The 19532-nt window shown below is 34.0% G+C and overlaps 1 protein-coding gene and 1 pseudogene across 1 annotated transcript in view; one reads left to right on the top strand and one right to left on the bottom strand.

Moving 5' to 3' along the window:
- The window catches only part of FCHO2 (FCH and mu domain containing endocytic adaptor 2), a 148747-nt gene that overhangs the window by 22937 nt on the left and 106278 nt on the right, over positions 1-19532 (bottom strand). Inside the window, 4 exon segments of the mRNA XM_020998360.1 lie at positions 3990-4093; positions 10831-10882; positions 10884-10914; positions 13994-14036. Coding sequence (XP_020854019.1) covers positions 3990-4093; positions 10831-10882; positions 10884-10914; positions 13994-14036 — 230 coding nt within the window.
- LOC144457185 (large ribosomal subunit protein uL3 pseudogene) lies at positions 11813-12817 on the top strand (annotated as a pseudogene).

Here is a 19532-nt window from a genome sequence, read left to right as displayed (position 1 = left end):
AGTATAACATTATCAGCTCCACAAAGACTGTAATGCTTAAACATATCATGCTACATGTACAAAACACCTAAGAAATATATCAATAAAATTTCTTTTTTCTTTTCCTTTGCTTTTTGGTAAGGCAATCGGGGTTAAGTGACTTGACCAGGGCTAGTAAGTATCATGTGTCTGAGGCCGAATTTGAACTCAGGTCCTCCTGACCCAGGGCAGGTGCTCTATCCACTGCATCACCTAGCTGCCTCTTATCAAAAAAATTTCTAAGCACCTAAAGAATATCATACAAAAGTTTCTCACATGCTCCATAAAGGTTCAAAATTTCAGAAGCTCCACAACTGAGGATAAAGTGTATAGATATGTGTAGATATAAAAAACAACAAAAAAAGAGGCAAATATTTTCCTTGAAAAATATGTAGTCTGAATTTTTGTAAATCAAATCAGTTTCTCATTAACTGACATAAATTCAGCCAATAGATGTTTCATTTTGTTTTTGATTAATCCTCATTAGCACTGACTAAACAACTCAAAGTTTTTTGCTCCCTCAAATTCCTTTACTCACAAAAGCTTCTTTGTCAAGGTACTAGTAATCTACAAACAAGAATTTAAATGGACTGAATTTACTAATTTAAAAAAAAACCAGTGATGAATCTTTTTATCATCCAAATCAACTATGATGAATCTTTTTATCATCCAAATCAACCCCTCCTAATTAGTTTTAATTACAAAGGCCTCTGGTGTTGAAAAGGATCCTTTGTTTGTAGATGAGAAGACTGAGGCCTGAGAAGTTGTGATATGACTAAGTTGCACTGCCAGGTAGGGAAGAAGAACCCAAACCAGAACCCAGGTCAGCTAACTCTGGTTCAAGTAATTCTTTCCTCTACACCACAGATGCTCCCCAAGTAGTTATTTTCTTCTCTAAAATAGGACACATTTATATTGTACAAGTCAACAGCATTTATTAAGAGCTACTGTGTGTCAGACACTGTGTTAAGCTCTGGAGATATAAAGTCAGTCAATCAATAAGCGTTTATTAACTGTCTACCAGGTGCCAGGCACTATGCTAAGCACTGGGGATACAAATATAAAAAAGACAGACATTCTCTGCCCTCAAGGATCCTTCAATTTAATGAGGGAATACAATACACAAAACACAGTTGAAACGTGGAGGACATAAGGAAAAAAAAAACATAAAGAAAGGCAAGGGCAGTCCCTGCCTTCAAAGAACTTACATTCTAATGGGAGATACAACATGTAAAAAGCTAGGGGTCTTAGACAGGAAGGCCCTAGTAGTTGGGAGGATTGATAAAGAACTCTTGCAGAAGATGAGATTTAGGGGCAGCTAGGTGGCACAGTGGATACAGCAAGAGAGAATCAATAGCTTGGAAAAGGAAGGACAAAAATTAACTGTAGAAAACAAGTCCTCAGTAGATAGAGCACTGGCCCCCAAAGTCAGGAGGACCTGAGCTCAAATCCAGCCTCAGACCAAATACTTGACACTTACTAGCTGTGTGACCCTGGGCAAGTCACTTAACCCCAATTGCCTTAAAAAAAAAAAGAAGATGAGATTTAAGCTGAGTCTTAGAAGAATTAAGGGAAGCTAAGAAGCAGAGATAAGGAGGCAGAGCATTTCAGACATGGGGGATAGCAGGTGCAAAGACAAGGAAACTGGCTGGAAGCATAGCAAGAAGGCCAGTGTGACTAGGGCATGAAGGAAGAATAAAGTGTAAGAAGACTACAAATGCAAGAAAGGGACAAGTTTGGAACCTGAAATACCAAAAAGAGAAGTTTATATTTGATCCTGGAAGCAACAGGGAGCTCACTGAGCAGAGAGATTTCAGATCTAATGCTTTAGAAAAATCACCTTGGCAGTTGGGTGGAAGATGGGCAGCAATGAGGATACATTCAAAGCAAGATTAGTTAGATGTCTATTCCCTAGGCAAGAGACGATGAAGATCTAAACTATTTAGTGGCTATACAAATAGAGAAAAGGGGATGTAAATGAGAAATGTTTCAAAGGTATCAATGAGAAATTTGGCAACTGACTGGATACGTGGGTTGAGTGAATGTTGAGGACGACACTAAGGTAAAATGAAGTGCTCTTATGTCCCTTTCTAGTCCTCCAATTCCTTTGTTTTTTACATGGCTATAGATGTATGGCATTTTTTTGGCCAAAAGTCAGAGAAAATCATCAAGGAGCTTCACTGATGCAAATCCTTTGCAAAATAGTCTTAAAGCGTAAGGTTTGAAATGCTGAGTGACTTATCCTGGGTCACACAGCTGGTAGGTATCAGAGGTGGGAGCTGAATGTAGCTCCGACTCCAAGGCCAGCAGAATTTCAGTAGTATATACAGTTTTTTTTTCATATGCACACAGTACATATATGTAAAATTTGTATGTAGTGTTCAAGCTTTACAGTGCTGGCCTTGGAGTCAGGGAGATGGGTCAATCGATCTGTCTGTCATCCAACCCTCTCTCTGCCCATTGACTGATCTATCTATCCATCCAATTTTCTACTGATTGGTCAATCTCTACATCTATTCATCCATCCATCCATCCATCCATCCATCCATCCATCCATCCATCCATCCATCCATCCATCCATCAATCTGTCTCTCTGTCTGGCTATCTATTTATCTATCGTACTATACAATTTAGCAATTGATTATATATTATCTTGTATTCATTAATCATTTTTCCATGTCTATAGCAAGACTGAAGAAATCAATTCTTCTATCTTTATAGTGCTTTTGCAACTGTTCCCTATCCCCATACTGATAGTAGGCAACACTGAGTACTTTCTTCATGACAGATGTGAGTAATAACCTTCACAACTGTACCTTTTGCTTTGTTCGCTCTTCTCCACTCAGTAGTTTTCTTTTCTTTTTCTTTTTTTTGGTGAGGCAACTGGGGTGAAGTGACTTGCCCAGAGTCACACAGCTAGTAAGTGTTATTTGTCTGAGGCAGGATTTGAACTCAGGTCCTCCTGACTCCAAGGCCAGTGCTCTATCCACTGCACTACCTAGCTGGCCCATTCAGTAGTTTTCTAAATGAGTCCTCTTGATGGCTGGAGTGCTTCTGTGAAAGATCGGACTCGTGGAGCAAAAAGAATGTCTTTTGACTCATTTTCCTGCTTGGAAAATACTCCTTACCAGTTAAACTGTGTCTCATGGAATGTTGGTTGTTTTGTACAATGAGAACCCTAGCAATATCTTCCCTAAGAAATATTAAATATGAATACTGTATACTTAACTTCCTGTAATTTGCTTTAAAATGTCCCCAACACTCTATTATCTCAGCAGTATTCTATATCCCTCAGCCAAGAATTTTTGGGTTCCACCTATACATTCTAAGCCCAAAGGTATTATAGCCAAATTAACCTGTAAAATGCTGCTTTATGCTATCTTATAGGAATCAGCCTTTTTGTTTAGACTCTCAACATGAAGTTGTGTTTTTTTTTTCCTTCTTAGTTAATGAAAAATATCTATTTGTGTGTCTGGATTAGGCATAGCTTTTAAGATACCAGATCTCAAAGTCCACACTATACACAATATATCCTCATCTCAGAGGAAACCTATTTACAGGAATTACTGTAACAGTTTCTGTGGGGATCTGAATACTAAAGAAAAGTTTTTTCATGTTTCTTGTTTTTAAGAGTTTCATTATCTTTAGAATTCCCAAATCCCTAAAAGGAGAATACCAAACATTCAAGTTAAATAAGTGGGCACTCCTCAGATGACAGTGATTTAGCTTCTAGAATCACAAAATGAGAATATTACGTTTTCAAGTTATGTGAAATGATTTGCCCAACATTACTCAGCTAATAAGTGGCAGAACAGGTACTAAGTTTCTACAGTCACAGTTCATTGATCTTTCAACCACATCACTAATTTAGGTACATCTATCTACTTATAGTTGTTCAGCTACATGTGGACAAAGAAAAATCAGGTCTTAAATCAAAATAGTGCTAGAATTTTAAAAAATTAAATACATACTATTTCATTAATCCCACTGAGCTTGCCTGAAGTAAGCTTTGGTCTGGAAGTAGGTCTTGGAGGTGGGACAATGGTGCCTGCAGAAAGAGGAGTTGTAGGCCTGGCTAGTGAGGAAAAAAAAGAGAATTTGAAGGAAATAATTAGTAATTAGAAAAATCTGGGCTTATCCTATCATAATGGAAAAGTGAAAAAAAAATATAATAATTGCTTTTATAAGTTCTATTTTCCAAATACTTTACAAAATAAATTTAAATTTTGATTACTGCCATAACTCAAAAATCTATCAGATGTAATTTCTAAAACACTGCTAATATTATTGAGGAAATTAATGCCCTAATCCATAACATGAATGAAATGTTATTTCCATTATCATTATTATTATTAGCATTAAACCTATAAAATTGGAGAAAAAGAAATATAACACTCAAAAATTAGCCTTCAGTTTCTCCCCTCTGCATTTGCTTTGCATGGAGTTACTACAGGATAAAAAAAAAATCCTTTGAATTTAAATACAATACCTTAGATCTAGTGACTGGAGCACAATACTTACCTGAACCAAATAGTAATTTAACTCACAATTCAAATAGTGCAATTATATTTATGTATGCAGATAAAAAGCATTAGAACCCTATATTAGCTTACTAAAAATATTCCAAATTAATACAAGTTAAATAATTTTTAAAAATAATACATTTTGAAATTCAAATAAAAACAATATAATGTCACATTTTTTCCCCAGAGCTATTTGTTGACTACTAATTGTTTAGGTTTTTCTTCAAATTAAAAATAATTTATAGACCTGAATATTTTCTGTGAGAAAATACTGTCATTTCCATTTGAACCACAGATTGATTCTTTCCCACAGAAGGAAATTATTGGGTGATATTCAGGTAGAAGTCACAAACTAACCAGTGTAAAAATTATTGGGAGAATGAAGTGTGGGAGCAGAAATGCAAAAATTCATCATTACAGTAAAGAAATTATTTGATAACTTAAAAGTTTTCTCTCACAGGTCAGGGGTCTTAAAAATCTTAGCATAGTATAAGCTGCACTAAGACTTATGGGACACCCTGTATTTTTTTTTTCCGACATATATCTACTTAGTATAGGTTTTGTTTCTCATTTTTTTCTTCTCTCTCCCCTCCCCCCACTTCTTCTCTCTATTGATATATCTCTATCTACAGAGACGTATCTAGATAGATATGTGTATATGTGTGTATTGTATGTATGTAGAAATATTAAAGTATGTTTAACATATATGTAAATGTATAAAAGCAAAAGATATGAATATGATTAAATTGTATATGTAAAAAGACACAAGGGGCAGCTAGGTAGCACAGTGGATAGAGCACCGGCCCTGAAGTCAGGAGGACCTGAATTCAAATCCAGCCTCAGACCAAACATCTGATACTTGCTAGCTGTGTGAACCTGGGCAAGGTCACTTAACCTCAATTGCCAAAAAAAAAAAGGCACAAAATTTAGCAGATAGCTCCAGACCACTAAAAAAATAGGCATAAAAGGCATAAAAGAAAGAGCACAGGATAGGCAACCATAAAACAGAACATGGGGGGGGGGTTAACTGGTTAGTGAACTGGAAAAAAGATACTAGGAAATAAAGATGAACTGGGTAAATATATAGGTATTTTATAATATTAATACAACACTTGATGGGTAAAGATAACAAAGGTAGGATGGAAGAGACCTTCAGTGAAACAGGATATAGGAGATAAGGGCATTGTTTTTGGTGGTACTGTTTTTAAACCAGACGTGCTATTTTATTGGGTAGAGATTTCCTGGTGATGAACTTCCTCTACCAATTCAACCCACAGTCTTAGAGAGTTGCCTAAACCACTGACAGGTTAAATCACTTGTCCAAGGCCAGCTGGAGAAGAGCACACAAAACTATATCAAAGAAAATAGAAGTGCGGGAGTGGGGGCAGGCAGCGAGAAAGACATGCAGGGAGAGAGGATTTCCAGATTTGGGGAGAGACTTAAGTTGTGACAAGGAGAAAGAAAAAAAAAAAGAAAAGGAATGAGAAGAAATAAGAGCTTGGGAGACATAGCCTAAAGCCAGTTCAAATCCTACTATTACTGTTTGCTTTTCATTATACCCATAATTCTCATATTGTTACCTGTAACTTGGGAACTTCAAGTTACAAGTCAAAAGATAAGTGAGCCCAAGTTGAGATCTACACCTATAAAATTGCATACAGCTATGACCTGATTTTCTGTGATGCAGAAAAGTGGCCACATTATTCAAATTCTCACTACATACTTTCTTTGGCCTGGATTCAAATTGCCCTATTTTACATATAATTATAATTCTGAATAATGTGAATTCAAATAATATAACCACTTCATGGGATTATTTGTTCTCATTAATCGGGAAGGACCTAGTTGTGAACATAATACAATAATTTTAAAAGCCTTATACAGCATCTTGTTCTTCCAAACCACCATTAGATCTGTGAAGCTTTTGATTATTTTAAACTTGAAACAACTTAGAATAGTACAATCACGTATCTGGAGCCACTGACTAACTCTGTCTTTAAAAAATTCTCATTTGTAAAGTAGATTCTGGGCTAACTCAGAATGGTAATGACAATTTCTGCTCCCATAAGCTCCCAAATTTCTTTATTTGGGGGAGAGGAGGAGGTTATTTATGCACCAAAATAATCAGTACATATTTTAAATGCCATGTAGCTATTGCTTCTAAAAGGATACCATTGGAATAAAGGTTTCTTGAACAGATTATTACAGTGAGGAACCTATATTAGAACCTATAAGATAACCCTGATTTACTGTTTATTAAATGCTGATTATTTGAGAGGGGAGAAGGACGAAGGTTTCAGAGAAGTGAGTAGCATTAGTTTTTAAAAAGTGATCAGTAATAAACAATAGGAGATATGATAATGACCACCTAAATCAGTCCTCTGACATTAGCTATTAGCTACGCACAACGTACAATACATGCTTGCCATACCATCAGATATCTGAGCACAAGTAGAGACTACACTAGAGTCCAAGGTATTGGAGATGACGTGGAAGACTTTTCAGCAGCACCCTCAGTCTCTTCAGCCAGTAAGATTTCAGGACATCTAACATTATAGCCACAGTTACTTTGATCCTCAGAGGTATAGTTGTTGGAAGTTCTCCCAGGCAAAGTATCAGGGAACTTGAAGAAATTTTCAGTTTTACAATGCAATCTTTGGAATGCCTTCTGGTCTGCATTTGTGTGTTTAACTGTAACAAGTTCATCAGTAAAGGAAATCCACTGACTTTGTGACCATGATGCAAAAGATAAGACATCTGTGCTTTCTGACGAGGCTGCTACATCAGGGTGGCACAGTGAGTTAATAGACAAGTCTGGTGACGGGCTCCTGGCCCCAGAATCTGACTTACTTCCAAGTAAAGATTCAGCTAGTATACACCCAGGCAAACCAATAGGAAAGGAAGAGGAGTTCCTATTCTGCTCTTTAAGGACAGCTGAAGGAGAAGAAAAAGATTGAAAACTAAAAGCAACAGGAAAATTCTAAAACCTGTATTTTAAATCTACATAATAAACAGCTATACTGTTTTTAATATTCTTATATGACTTGAAGCTGCCAACAAATATACATTGAATATAAACACTTGCTAAACACACTAAGTTTGGAAGATAAAAGAATATTAAAGTGTATTTTAAAATTTATACATGTATAAATAGGATTCCCTTAAGAAACATCACTAGCTAAAATATTTTCTTTTCTTTTTTCCCCCAAGTTCAGTGCAACAACTATCACAGAGTAGACCAAATCTAACAAAGTCAAGAGACAGCACTGTGCTCATCTGACCAGCAATAATGTTATTAACAGATTTGTAAGGAAACCATATTCTTTTGAATTTTAAATATACCTCAATGGAAATTATAACAAAGAAAAAAATGACCAAATTTTCTAGATGACTTATAGCACCTTTGCATGGTACCAGGGCAGGCCTCCTTAAGCAGGGCAGATAAAGTGGAGAAGCCCCTGCCCAGAAATGTCTTCTCCACCCAGACTTGGGCAAATGACTTCACCTTTAAGGGGCCTCAGTTTTCTGGGATCTGTAAAATGAGGGGATTAAATTAAGTGACCTCTAAGGTCTCCTCTAGCTCCAAATCTCCAAACCTCATGAAAGTGCCTGATATCATGCCATAAGATACTTATTCCTTTGGTGTTTCGGAGAAATTAATAGTCACAAGTAATTTTGGGTGAATACCACTGTTTTATTTCTTGATAGCTAAGGTCAGACCAATGAAAGGGCTTTGATGAGCAGAGGAGATAATGGTAGGGCATGGAACACTGCTAGGAGGGAAGGTCTGGGTGGGATACCATAGTAGGCAGCATGAGGTGCTAGGTTTGAGGGAAGGAGTAAATACAGAGTAGAAAAAGGAAGTAGAAAGAAACAAGACAAACTTTGCCTATTTTTTTTTAAGCTGCATGATAGAAACTATTCAGTATAGTCCTAGGATAATGTAATATAATTTGGTAAGTGATTTATTTCAAATTCAAAGGTAGATCCAAATGACAGTTTAACAGAATAATAGGATAATTTGTCAAGTCATCTTAATAACTTCTAGCAAAAAATGTACTCTAATGCTGTTATGCAGACAGTACTTGAGGGTTGGTTTCTTTCATGCATAGTGAAGAACTCCAAACAAATTAGAAAAAGCTCAAATAATGGCTTTGATACATATTTCAAATAAGAAATGATTATCAAATGATTACTAGATGAAAAAGTTTTACCTGAGGTAAACGTGAAACACTCTTTGGATAGGAGGCAAGAGAAAGAAAAAGAGACTTTGAGGCAGGGAAGAAATGCACAGATCATACTAAAAAGAAAGCAGCATGAAACAATGCATAGACTTAAAAAAATTTTTCTCTGGGATACTAATTTGAACTTTTTCTTTTATGATTTCTAAGTGAACAGTTAATAAAAAAGATTCTAATACCCACACTGGAAAAAAAAACAACATTCAGAGCTCTCTCCATTAAAAAAAAATAACCCCACTTAAAATTTTTACAAAAAACAAAACAAAGCATGACTTTGATAATAAACTTTTATTACTCTCGTACTGTTCTTCTCTAACATTTTTGTCCAATCACATAAAAAATATCCAATTTATACATTTAACTAGGTTGGTCAGTCAACAAAGTTATAATACTTGAGCTAGGCAACATATGTAGAAAAAATACTTTTCAGTAATCAAACTACTTCAAATATTGAAGAGTAACTTTATAAATTTGCAACTGTTTAATGTATCTTAACAGTGTACATTTTTTTTTCAAGAACTACCTACTCATCTCTCTCCAAAACTGTTAGGTTTGAGGTTGCTTAAAAATCTTTTATAACCTGAAATCAATCACAGAGGTAGAAGATCCCTTCCAGATCCTCCGGTCCAGTGTCTTCATTTCACAGATAAAGAGACTGAAGCTCAGCAGGATTAAGAGATTTTCTGAGGGTCACATAGCTTGTTATTGGCAAAACTCAGACTAGAACCTATATCTAGATTTTTTACTATATTACATGACATTTTAAAAAATTAGGTAATAAGAGCGACTAAATTAGAAATATTGATATTAATCTCATCATTAAAGGGAAAACCTATTTCATATTTTGGCTTCCTTTTTTGTAATTCTAAATATTCTATCACCATTCTAGAAATCCGTATCAGTAAATAAAAATATTGTAATCAATTCAAATAAGATGTTCTCAACAGGTTATCTGCCTTTGGTAATTGATACAACAGCAGTTTAATGAAAAAAACAAAAGATAATTCTATTTTATCACTGCCAAAATTAAAACTAAAAAGTAGTTACAATTTTTGGCAAGCTTTAAATTTCATGAATGATCTCTTTTCATCTTGACTTAAGAGTGATTAAAAATTATTTCTTCTTCAAAATTCCTTCCTATCTAGAACTACTCTGCCAATGAAATTAAACTTTTTCCCAAATAACTTCATGGTTTCCTTTAGCACAATACAGATATAATCCATGAACTACAGAAATTAGTTTTTAAAACTGTCATATGTAGGATCTGCCAGAGTACATAAAAATGTTGGCACTCTTCCTTCTCAAAAAGGATGATATATAATCAAAATATAGGCCTTAAACAAATATGTACAGCTAAATGACAGAAATATATTTAATATTTTAATATGTACTATGGAGAGTTGCAGCAATAGTTCAAATGACTGCCAACATGGCAAGAGTATAGTTACCTAGATGTTAACATATATAATACTACTGTCAAAGAGGAATTTTTTTTTTTCCAAGCATAATTCCTCTAAATTTCTTTGATGGATTTTCTTCAATACTTCAAAATTCCTTTTTGTCCATGAAATATTCCCAGATAACTATAGTTCTTCATGAACATTTCCTTCTCTCAGTGATAGCATTTACTGACAATAACATTTAATTGGCAATTAATCATGCCACCTTAGGATCGCTTTTGTATTATACATGTCTTACAAGTCTTCTTATTCCACCCAGCCCCAAAATTAACATGGTTGGTGTATAATGTGTTAACTGATTAAATCAAATTAAAGTCATAGGAATACTGGAAATAAACACCAATGCCATTAAAAAATGAATAATAATAATTTCTATTTGCCAAAAATTTACACTTTTTGACTCAAACTTTTAACACACAACAACTACTTCACAATATCTAACTATCAGTATCATCCTTATTACTAAACTTAAATGAAATGGTAAATTGCATGTACAAACTTATAAATGCTATTGAACAATTTAATGTAAAAAAAAAAAACAGCTAGCTAATGCAATTTCTCATTCAAAAAAACTGGTTTTTTTTTTACCTGTTGTCAACTGTGTTGAGTTAGATGCATCAAGAGATGGTCCAAACAATGGGGTCCCATGCAAGTAAGTCACTGTTCCCCTTCCTAATATAACATTCCAAAAACAAAAAAATTAAATGCCAAATATGCTTTAACAGCATAAAATACCAAATCACTTGTATTTGATTTATACTAGGATTCATAAATGATCAAAGGTACCTAATTAAAACAAAATTTTATGTTTCAATAAATGTTAAGTTTAAAATGGGTACCTCTTTTTAAACAACGTTGTAAACTTCCAACACCCTAAAAACAAATCAACTAAAGAACACTTAAATACAGAGTATAAATAGTTCATTCTAGATTTTGTTTTTAAATGTTCAGATTATTTTCTTCCCTTGTATCAAGTGAAAAATCTTCTTTACAAAGTTAGTTTTCTTTTAGGGTTAAGGATCAGATACAGAAGAAAACCAGTGATACCTTTTCTCAAGGAAGGTGATTTCAAAGTAAAAATGTTTATTTCTGGAAGGATACAAAACATCATCTTAAAAACAGCTCGCTAAAAGGGGCTGCAACTACATTAGGCAAACAGTTATAATTAGCATTGGTATGTCTGCCCCACCTGTGTAGTGTTACTATTCCAAAATCAAACTGGAACTTTCACCATCCAGGAAGACCTAAATATCCTAAAACAATTCCAACAGAAAAATGTACTATTGCATTCCAAGGAATTAGCAGTCCTTAGCTTGAACAAGAGAAAGGGCTAAGGATTTGACATTGGAAAGCCAAATTTTAAAAAATCAAAGAAAAACAACACATTTAAAAACTATTTTATATATATATATATACACACACACACACACATATATATATAATATATATATATACATATATAATATATATATATATATTTTTCAGTACCATTTACCTTCCTCAAAAATCTAATTTGTTGTCTTATTTATCTTTATAATACTCCTGTAAGGTTAGAAGGTCAGGCTAAGATAAGCCTAGTTCCAAGGTGAAGAAAAAGCAAATGATCATCACTGTGGAGATGCCTCCTGTGGTCACTGGAAGTATTGTGGGATATAAACCCCTCAAAGAGGATGGTTCAAAATCATCTTGGCCCAGCACATCAATAATGAGCTTAAGAGGTGCTTCAACAAAAATTGGCACATATCCAAGAAGAGGCCTTTATCAAATACTGTTAGAAGAATGCAGGATGGCAGGATGATGAAGGCAAGAAACAGCTAGATAAAGAGTTCAAGCATGAAGAAATACTGCCAAGTTATCTGGGTCACTGACTATTCCCAGATGTGTCCGATTCCTCTGAAGCAGAAAAGTCTCACCTGATGGAGAACCAAGTGAATGACAGCAACATGGCTAAGAAACTAGACTGGGTCCATGAAAAGCTGAAGCAGCAGATGCCTGTATCCACTGTGTAGGGGCAGAATGATGTGACCGATGTCAAAAGAGCGACCAAGGGCAAGAATTACAAAGGAATCACCAACTGCTGGCTGGCAAAGAAACTTTCATAAAATCTACCAAGGCCAACACAAATGGTCTGTTTTGGAGTTTGGCATCCTGCCCATGTGGCATTCTCTGTTGTCCAGGTGGTCAGAAGTGCTACCACTACTGCACTAAGATCAACTAAGAGTATTTACAAAATTGGCCAGGGTTGCCAGACTAAGGATGATAAATTGATCAAAAACAGTGCATCTACAGATCACGAATGACTTTTCCGACAAGTGCATTAATCCTCTGAGGGGATTTTGCCCACTATAGTGAAGTAACCAGTGACTTTATCACAATGAAAGATTGTGTTGTTGGAAGCAACAAGTCCTTGTGCTGCGAAAGTCCTTGCTGGTACAGACTAACTGATGCATCCTGGAGAGGAATGTTGAAATTTATCAATACTTCCTCCAAATTTGGCCATGGCCAAATTGTGAAGGAAAAGAAATCTTTCAAGGGACCACTCAAAAAGGATGTTGCCAAAGAAAAGGACACTTAATGTTTGCAAGTCAAGTGGGAGCTGGCGGACTCTCTCAATAAAACTGGATTTTTAAAAAAAATTTAGCTGATGTCAAAACATGGGGGATTTTAAGAGGTTATACTTGTTCACAAATTTGAAGTCACAAGATAGAATTCTTAGGATAGGTGATGAATGGGAGTGGGAAGGCCATTAAATGATATAGATCAAAAGCATAAAGCACCATGACTTTTGCTGTGAATGAATCTGGGCAGAATAGAGAGATGCTATGAATCAGCACTTAGGTACTACTTATCTCTTTAAAGATAAGAACTATTTAAAGTCAATAGTCTCTTGAATGTAAACTTACACTGAAGTTTGCAGTAGTATACTTTAGTTACAACTATGACAAGTAAAATACTTCCTAATTTGATTAAACACATTAAAATTTTGTAAATAATTCTTCAAAATAAGGCTTTTATTTTAACAATGAATTGTAATTAAAACATAACATGAAACTAACTGTATAGTTTTTACCTCTGAGGGTGCTAATTCATTAAAAAAAAAACCCAATTTATTAATGTCCCTAAAACTTCTCTTGTAGATGGAAGAAATGCAAGCAAGGAAATTATACATGTAATGATGGATAAGGAAAGGAGTTCAGGATGCAATCTGTAATTATGCTTAAGTGGTAAATAGCATTGTTTTTCAATATGTATGCCGACCAAACTTTTCTGCTAAGTTGAAATTCACACCATGTCCTCGTCTTCTTCTCTGTTCTAACTTTGCAGGACTGGGAAGTGATATTCTTTCCTGGCTTGACAATTCATTAATCACATGGTCCATTGTACAAGGTGACTACCAAAGCTGATAAAAGAAATTAATTTTTGTGAATGAAGCCAATTGAAATGTAGACATTTGTGGTCTTCTGACAGTATTATTTATGTGAAACAGCTGAAACTCCACCTGGGGTGAAATAATCATTTTGTGTTCTCTATTTAATAATTTTAAATAGTCAGAAACAGTAACAAAACCATAGCAATGTAAAAACCCCAAGTCCAGGGTAGAAAAAGCAAGACTGACTGTCAAAAATTAGAAATGAAAGCACAACTGGATAGTCAAAGGTAACTATTTTCAAAAGTGATTTTCTACCAAAAAGGACATAATGCAAAAAAAGTATTACAAAATGTAAAATATAATTTTAAATAATGAACTTACTCATTGGATGAAGCAGAAAGCTTTGATTTTGTTAACTCTTCACCTAATTAAAAAATTAAAACATTATGACAAATAAAAATCATGAAATTTGAGTAACAAAATCAGTCAATGACATGAATAAAAACACAAAATACACACATGCAGATAAGAATGACATTGCAGGCACACAAAAACCTAAAAATTCTAAAACCGCAAAGTGTAAATTTAATCTGAAAAATTATGAAACAAAAGGAAAAGTAAGATTTCTATGTATTTTCTACAAACCCTAGGAACTGAGGAAATCTTAAGGTGGTAAAAGATGAGTGTAAGCCAAATAACCTTTCCATTACCTTTACTAGGACATTATTTGCTTCCACTCTGCTACGGTATTCACTAAAGTTAAATCCCTTTGATAAGAGAAAATTTGACTCGGGGTTTAGGAGAGGGGAGGTGGGGTAAAGGAAAATATCAAATAAAGAAGACATTACAAGTGAAATATGTAAGTTTCATTAATTTTAGTTTTTAGTTAATAATAAATCAAGTCCTAGACAAACTTCATTGGCTAACAATGCTGCCACTTGTGAAAAGCCAGTTTCAGTCATTTAGTAATATCTAACCTTAAACCTAACTGAACAGAACACTAGTAAAGCATGATATGTGTGTATATGTACATACATAAATCTTCATTTAAATAGTCTTTAAAGAAAATAAGTTATTTTCCAATGTTACAAGCATTTTTTTCTGGTTAAAATGGACTGTAATTATTTGGGGTCAAAAAGGATCAAAGACAGAAGAGACTTAGATTCTAGTCTTGAGCCATGTTTCTACTTCTACACTTAGGAACTGCTTGTTTTACAGTAATGATGTCACATTTCCTCAATCTCTATAAAGTGCTTTCTGGTTCTAAAATTTTATGGACCCAAGTGGATTAATTAACTACTGAATCAAGTGCTACTAAATTAAAGTAAAATTGTTATAGCTGTGATTTTTATGAAATTTAAAATAAATTAAGATGACATTTCAATTCCAAACTGTTTCTTAAAATTATTCCTGAGTTCTCAAAAGTTTAGGGTTTAGGATTTTTTTTGAGGGGGGTTTTGGAGTGGGGGGGTTGCTTACGCTAGCACCAAGAAACATCTATATAAAAATTTGTATACACACAAACTTTATTAACTATCATATTTCTAGTAATGTCTGGTAAATTTAGGGAAAGGAGAAGGAATTTCAGCTGAATAGTCTCCGTACTGTTATAATGTTCACAAAAATCTTCCTTGGATTTACCATCAGACTAACAGATACCCAACAGTAAAATCAAATCACAGAGCTTTCCCGTGCCCTCTAGTGGAATCTTCCAAATGTATAATGCTGTTAAAAGCCAGTAACTAAAATGAATACTGACTTCTTTTAATAAGATTCACTTCTTAAGTTTGTAAAGAAATATAAAAATATAAACGTGCTTTTTCCTATGAGATAACAGGAAAAAAATGAATAATTTCTTTCCTAATCAGAGATTGTTATATTCTTTGTATCCTAAACTGTCCCTTAAGGTATTCAGAATATTTACTAAGTTTTAGAAAGGAGAAATAATTCTACTATAAATGGCTATTTATACAAATGTTTATAACACAAATGTTTCTGTGACTTAGAAAATGTTTATGGTATGTCATAACTGCTACAGCTAAAATTTATAAAGCTAAAACATGCTGAGTATACTTGTCATATCTTGAAGCCACAACAATATCTTTTATTTCTACCATGAATAATATAAAGTTGTAGTCTAGTTAATTTTTAAAAAATTATAAGCATTTAATTTCTGCTGTAGCTGTGGGGAGGTTTTAGAGTTACAGGAGAATTATTTGGGGTCAAAAGGGATTTAACCTTTGGAACACGCTCAAATTCTAGTCTTAATATTTTCTTGCCAAAAAAGATATCTCTTCATTAATAAAGCTTTAAATTACTTCTTCCTAAAAGAAGAGGCATTGTGAGAGCTGAAAGAGGGAGCAGAAGTCATCTAGTCTGTTCCCTGTTTTAAAGATGAGGTCACTGGGGCCCAGATGGACAAAGGTAACACAGATAGTAAATGGCAGAGCCAGGATTGGAATCAAGGTCTTCTAAATCAATATATTCAGTGTTTTTTTTCCACTATGGTAAAATGCTAAAATGTTGTAACAATATGGTATTTCTTTTAGCAATATATGACTTAGGTACAATAGCCCTGGATGTTGGCTGTAGTCATTAACTACAGCTCATACATTAAAAACAATGCTATATTAACAGTTAATGACATAAATGTAATAGGATGTTAATGTGCTAAAAAAAAATGATGAATATGAAGAATTCTAAGAAACATAGAAAGACATGAACTGATGCAAAGTGAAACAAGACAACATATACAATATCCACAACAATGTAAATTTAAAGAACAAAACCCAAAATGCTATATCATTGTAATGACCAAGCTTGGCCTCAAGTGAAGAATTGAGAAAATGCAGCTCCTTCTTTTCACTGCAGAGGGAGAAGACCATGGATGTGCAATACTACATCAACTATCAGAAGTGATTGAGGTGTTGGTTAGTTTTGCTGAAATAGTTTTATCCTTTTTTATTCTTTGTTACAAGGAAAGGCTTGCTAGGGAAAGCAGAGGGTATATCCACAAACAAATATGAGGTAACAATAACAGGTATTAAAAATGGGAAAGAATTTTAAAATTAGTTAATGCTATAGGCTATGACACGAGAAAGATTACAAAGACTTTAAAGACTAGCCTATGAAAGGAATCCAGACAGGCCTCAAATAGAACTGTTCTTTTACATTACATTTTCAAATAAAATATATCTTAAACACACCTTTTCATTTTTGGCCCTCCCACACCCAACTCAAAACCACTTCATGCCCTTATTAAGCCACACCTGTAAAAGAGGGTGGGCAGGGAACATTAATACCATGGTGCTAGTCATGTATAACAACGTAAGACTTTATCCCTTTCCGACATGTATGTTGAAAGAGCTAAGCTCAGGTTAAAGGAATGAATTTCAGGTAGTCACACCTGGATAAGGAGTAACTTTGGAGATAGAAGACCTCAACAATCCAGATTTTTTTTTATAAAGCCCACTGTAAAATAGCAGCAACTATATGAAAGTTTGTTCCAAATTACTAATAATAAGAAAAGGAAAATTAAAACAACTCTATTGGAAGGCCTTTAGGATTATAGATATAATTAATATATTGTTGGAGCTGTGATTTGGCTGAACCTTTCAGGAAAACAACTGTGAATTATTCAAGAAAAGTCACTAAACTGTTCATATCCTTACAATCATCAATCCCCTTCCAAACTTCTTCTCCAAAGAGATAATAGGTAGAAAGTCCTATATGTATACTAGAATGATGACAATCAGTATTTTTTTATATCAGAAAAAAAACCTTGAAAAAAGTGGGTACCAACTGATTGAAGAAAGGCTGAACAAACTGGTGCAAGTTTGCTACAAGTATGAGTACAGAAAAATTGCCACAACATAAATATAGGCTAACAGACTTTAAAATGTAATTCCTTCCCTTAGGGATTTATTTAAAAAGGCTTTCGAGACAATCCACCTGATCTGGGGAAATATCTTATATGACTGGTAATGTAAATGAAAATAATAAATGGCAATGACCAGTTTCAATACCAGAGAACCAATGATGCGCTATACTCCTCCCCCCTCTCAGTACAGAAGGGGTGGGGCAGTTGTTGTCTTGGCCGATTTTGCTTAAGTCTGTTCTTATGGTTACAAGGGAGAGTTCAATGGTGGAGTAGGAAGTAGGAAAATAGGAAATGACAATGACATAAAAATAAAAAAGTAACAATATAACTTTAACAACAATGACAAAACCCCAAGCCTGACATTCTCCACCATTTTGTCTACTTGTAAGAAAAACTTGGAAAGAAATGTTTGGTTTTGCTGAACTTTTTTTCTACTCTTTGTTAACAGGTAAGGTTTACTGGGTAGAGGAGGCATAAGGGATATATAGGGAAATGAAGGGCACATAAAAATGAAAAGTACTAATAAAAATATTCTTTATAAAAAAATGTTTGGTCCAACTGTGACTACAGTAATAGAGAGACAAATAGCTATAACACTCTTTCAAACATCTAATAGGCTGAGTATTCCTTATAGTTAGTAAACTATTATTGTAATACTTCTATTCAAGAAAGTCTCTTCAAAACAAAATTTTTAAAACCCCTCAAAAACATATATTCTATTGATGATAAAAGAATCTGTGTAAAGACCACCTGATAGCCTTAATTGGTACAAGTTCTATCTAGCAATGCTTATCTTAATCTTCTGAGACATTGTGAAAATAACAATTCGTCTTTTAAAAGCCTGTTTTTACTAAAGGAATCCATTTGGCAAGGATTTACAAATGTATTATCGAAATGTCCCCAAACTGTCACATATACTTTTTTAAAGTATATCAATATTCATAATTTCCTATTTTTGGCATCGTGGTGAATAATGACTAAAACATATTGCCTTCAGTAAACTTATAAATGTGATTCTTCCTTCATCCATGTTTTAGGGAATCACTGAAATAAGAGAAGGACGTCAATTGATCTGGAGGAAAATATCTGAGTAGTGGTGGTAGTGTTGGAGAACTATCAAACCCCTTGGACTAGAGAAAGCACATCTCTCTCTCTCTCTCTCTCTCTCTCTCTCTCTCACACTCTCACACACACACACACACACACACACACACACACACGACTGTTGTTGTAACTCCTTGACTTTAAGAAAAAACAGTTTAGGGATTTCAAATATAGAAGCCTTTCAGATATGCTATTTTTTGATCTAGTCAATTCAGAAACTGTGGACATGTGGTAACATTCTTTATCTTTTTAGAGTACAATTTTCAATGTCTTGTGTGTTTTGATACTTTATACATGGTATGGCAATATTTATAGACTAGTTAATTATACACAATCCAGAAACAATCTTATCAGTTGGCTGTAGAAGGACAGAAATTTTTCATTGGATAACAGATAGCATAATCATGCCTATATTTAACAGAAATGAGATACAGGAATTAGGATGTTATGAAATCCTTTAAAGTGATCCAGCTACAGGATATTTCATGTACTGTAAGAGGTATTAAACACATTTGATGTTTCAACTGGCTTCTTCCTTTTTCCTTTAAAATCTTTACCAAAGTAGAAGGCTCACTAGTCCTGGAGCAAAAAATATGCATTTAAGAAATTAATGTGATGCAAAAAGGCATCAACAAAAATACTGTCTTTAAAAAAGAAATTTCATGCTAAAATAATATAAAATGAATGAAAAAAGTAAATCTAGGATAAATTACGTTAGTTATTTTTCTAATTAAAACTTTGTGAATTTTAACTTTTAACACAAGAACAAAGGGATGCCAATCTCATCTTTTTAATAAATATGCTCTCTTATCGGCATTTTTAACTTAGTACAAATAAATATGTTTTTCTATTTTGCAAAGTTTTGGTCCAAGGTAGAAATAACAAAATAAATCATAATGATTGCATACATTTGCAGCCACAGATAATCACATCTTT

This window comes from Phascolarctos cinereus, unplaced genomic scaffold, assembly GCF_003287225.1.
Source record: "Phascolarctos cinereus isolate Bilbo 61053 unplaced genomic scaffold, phaCin_HiC Scaffold_4;HRSCAF=312, whole genome shotgun sequence".
NCBI lineage: Eukaryota > Metazoa > Chordata > Mammalia > Diprotodontia > Phascolarctidae > Phascolarctos > Phascolarctos cinereus.
This window is presented reverse-complemented; position numbering and strand designations above follow the sequence as displayed.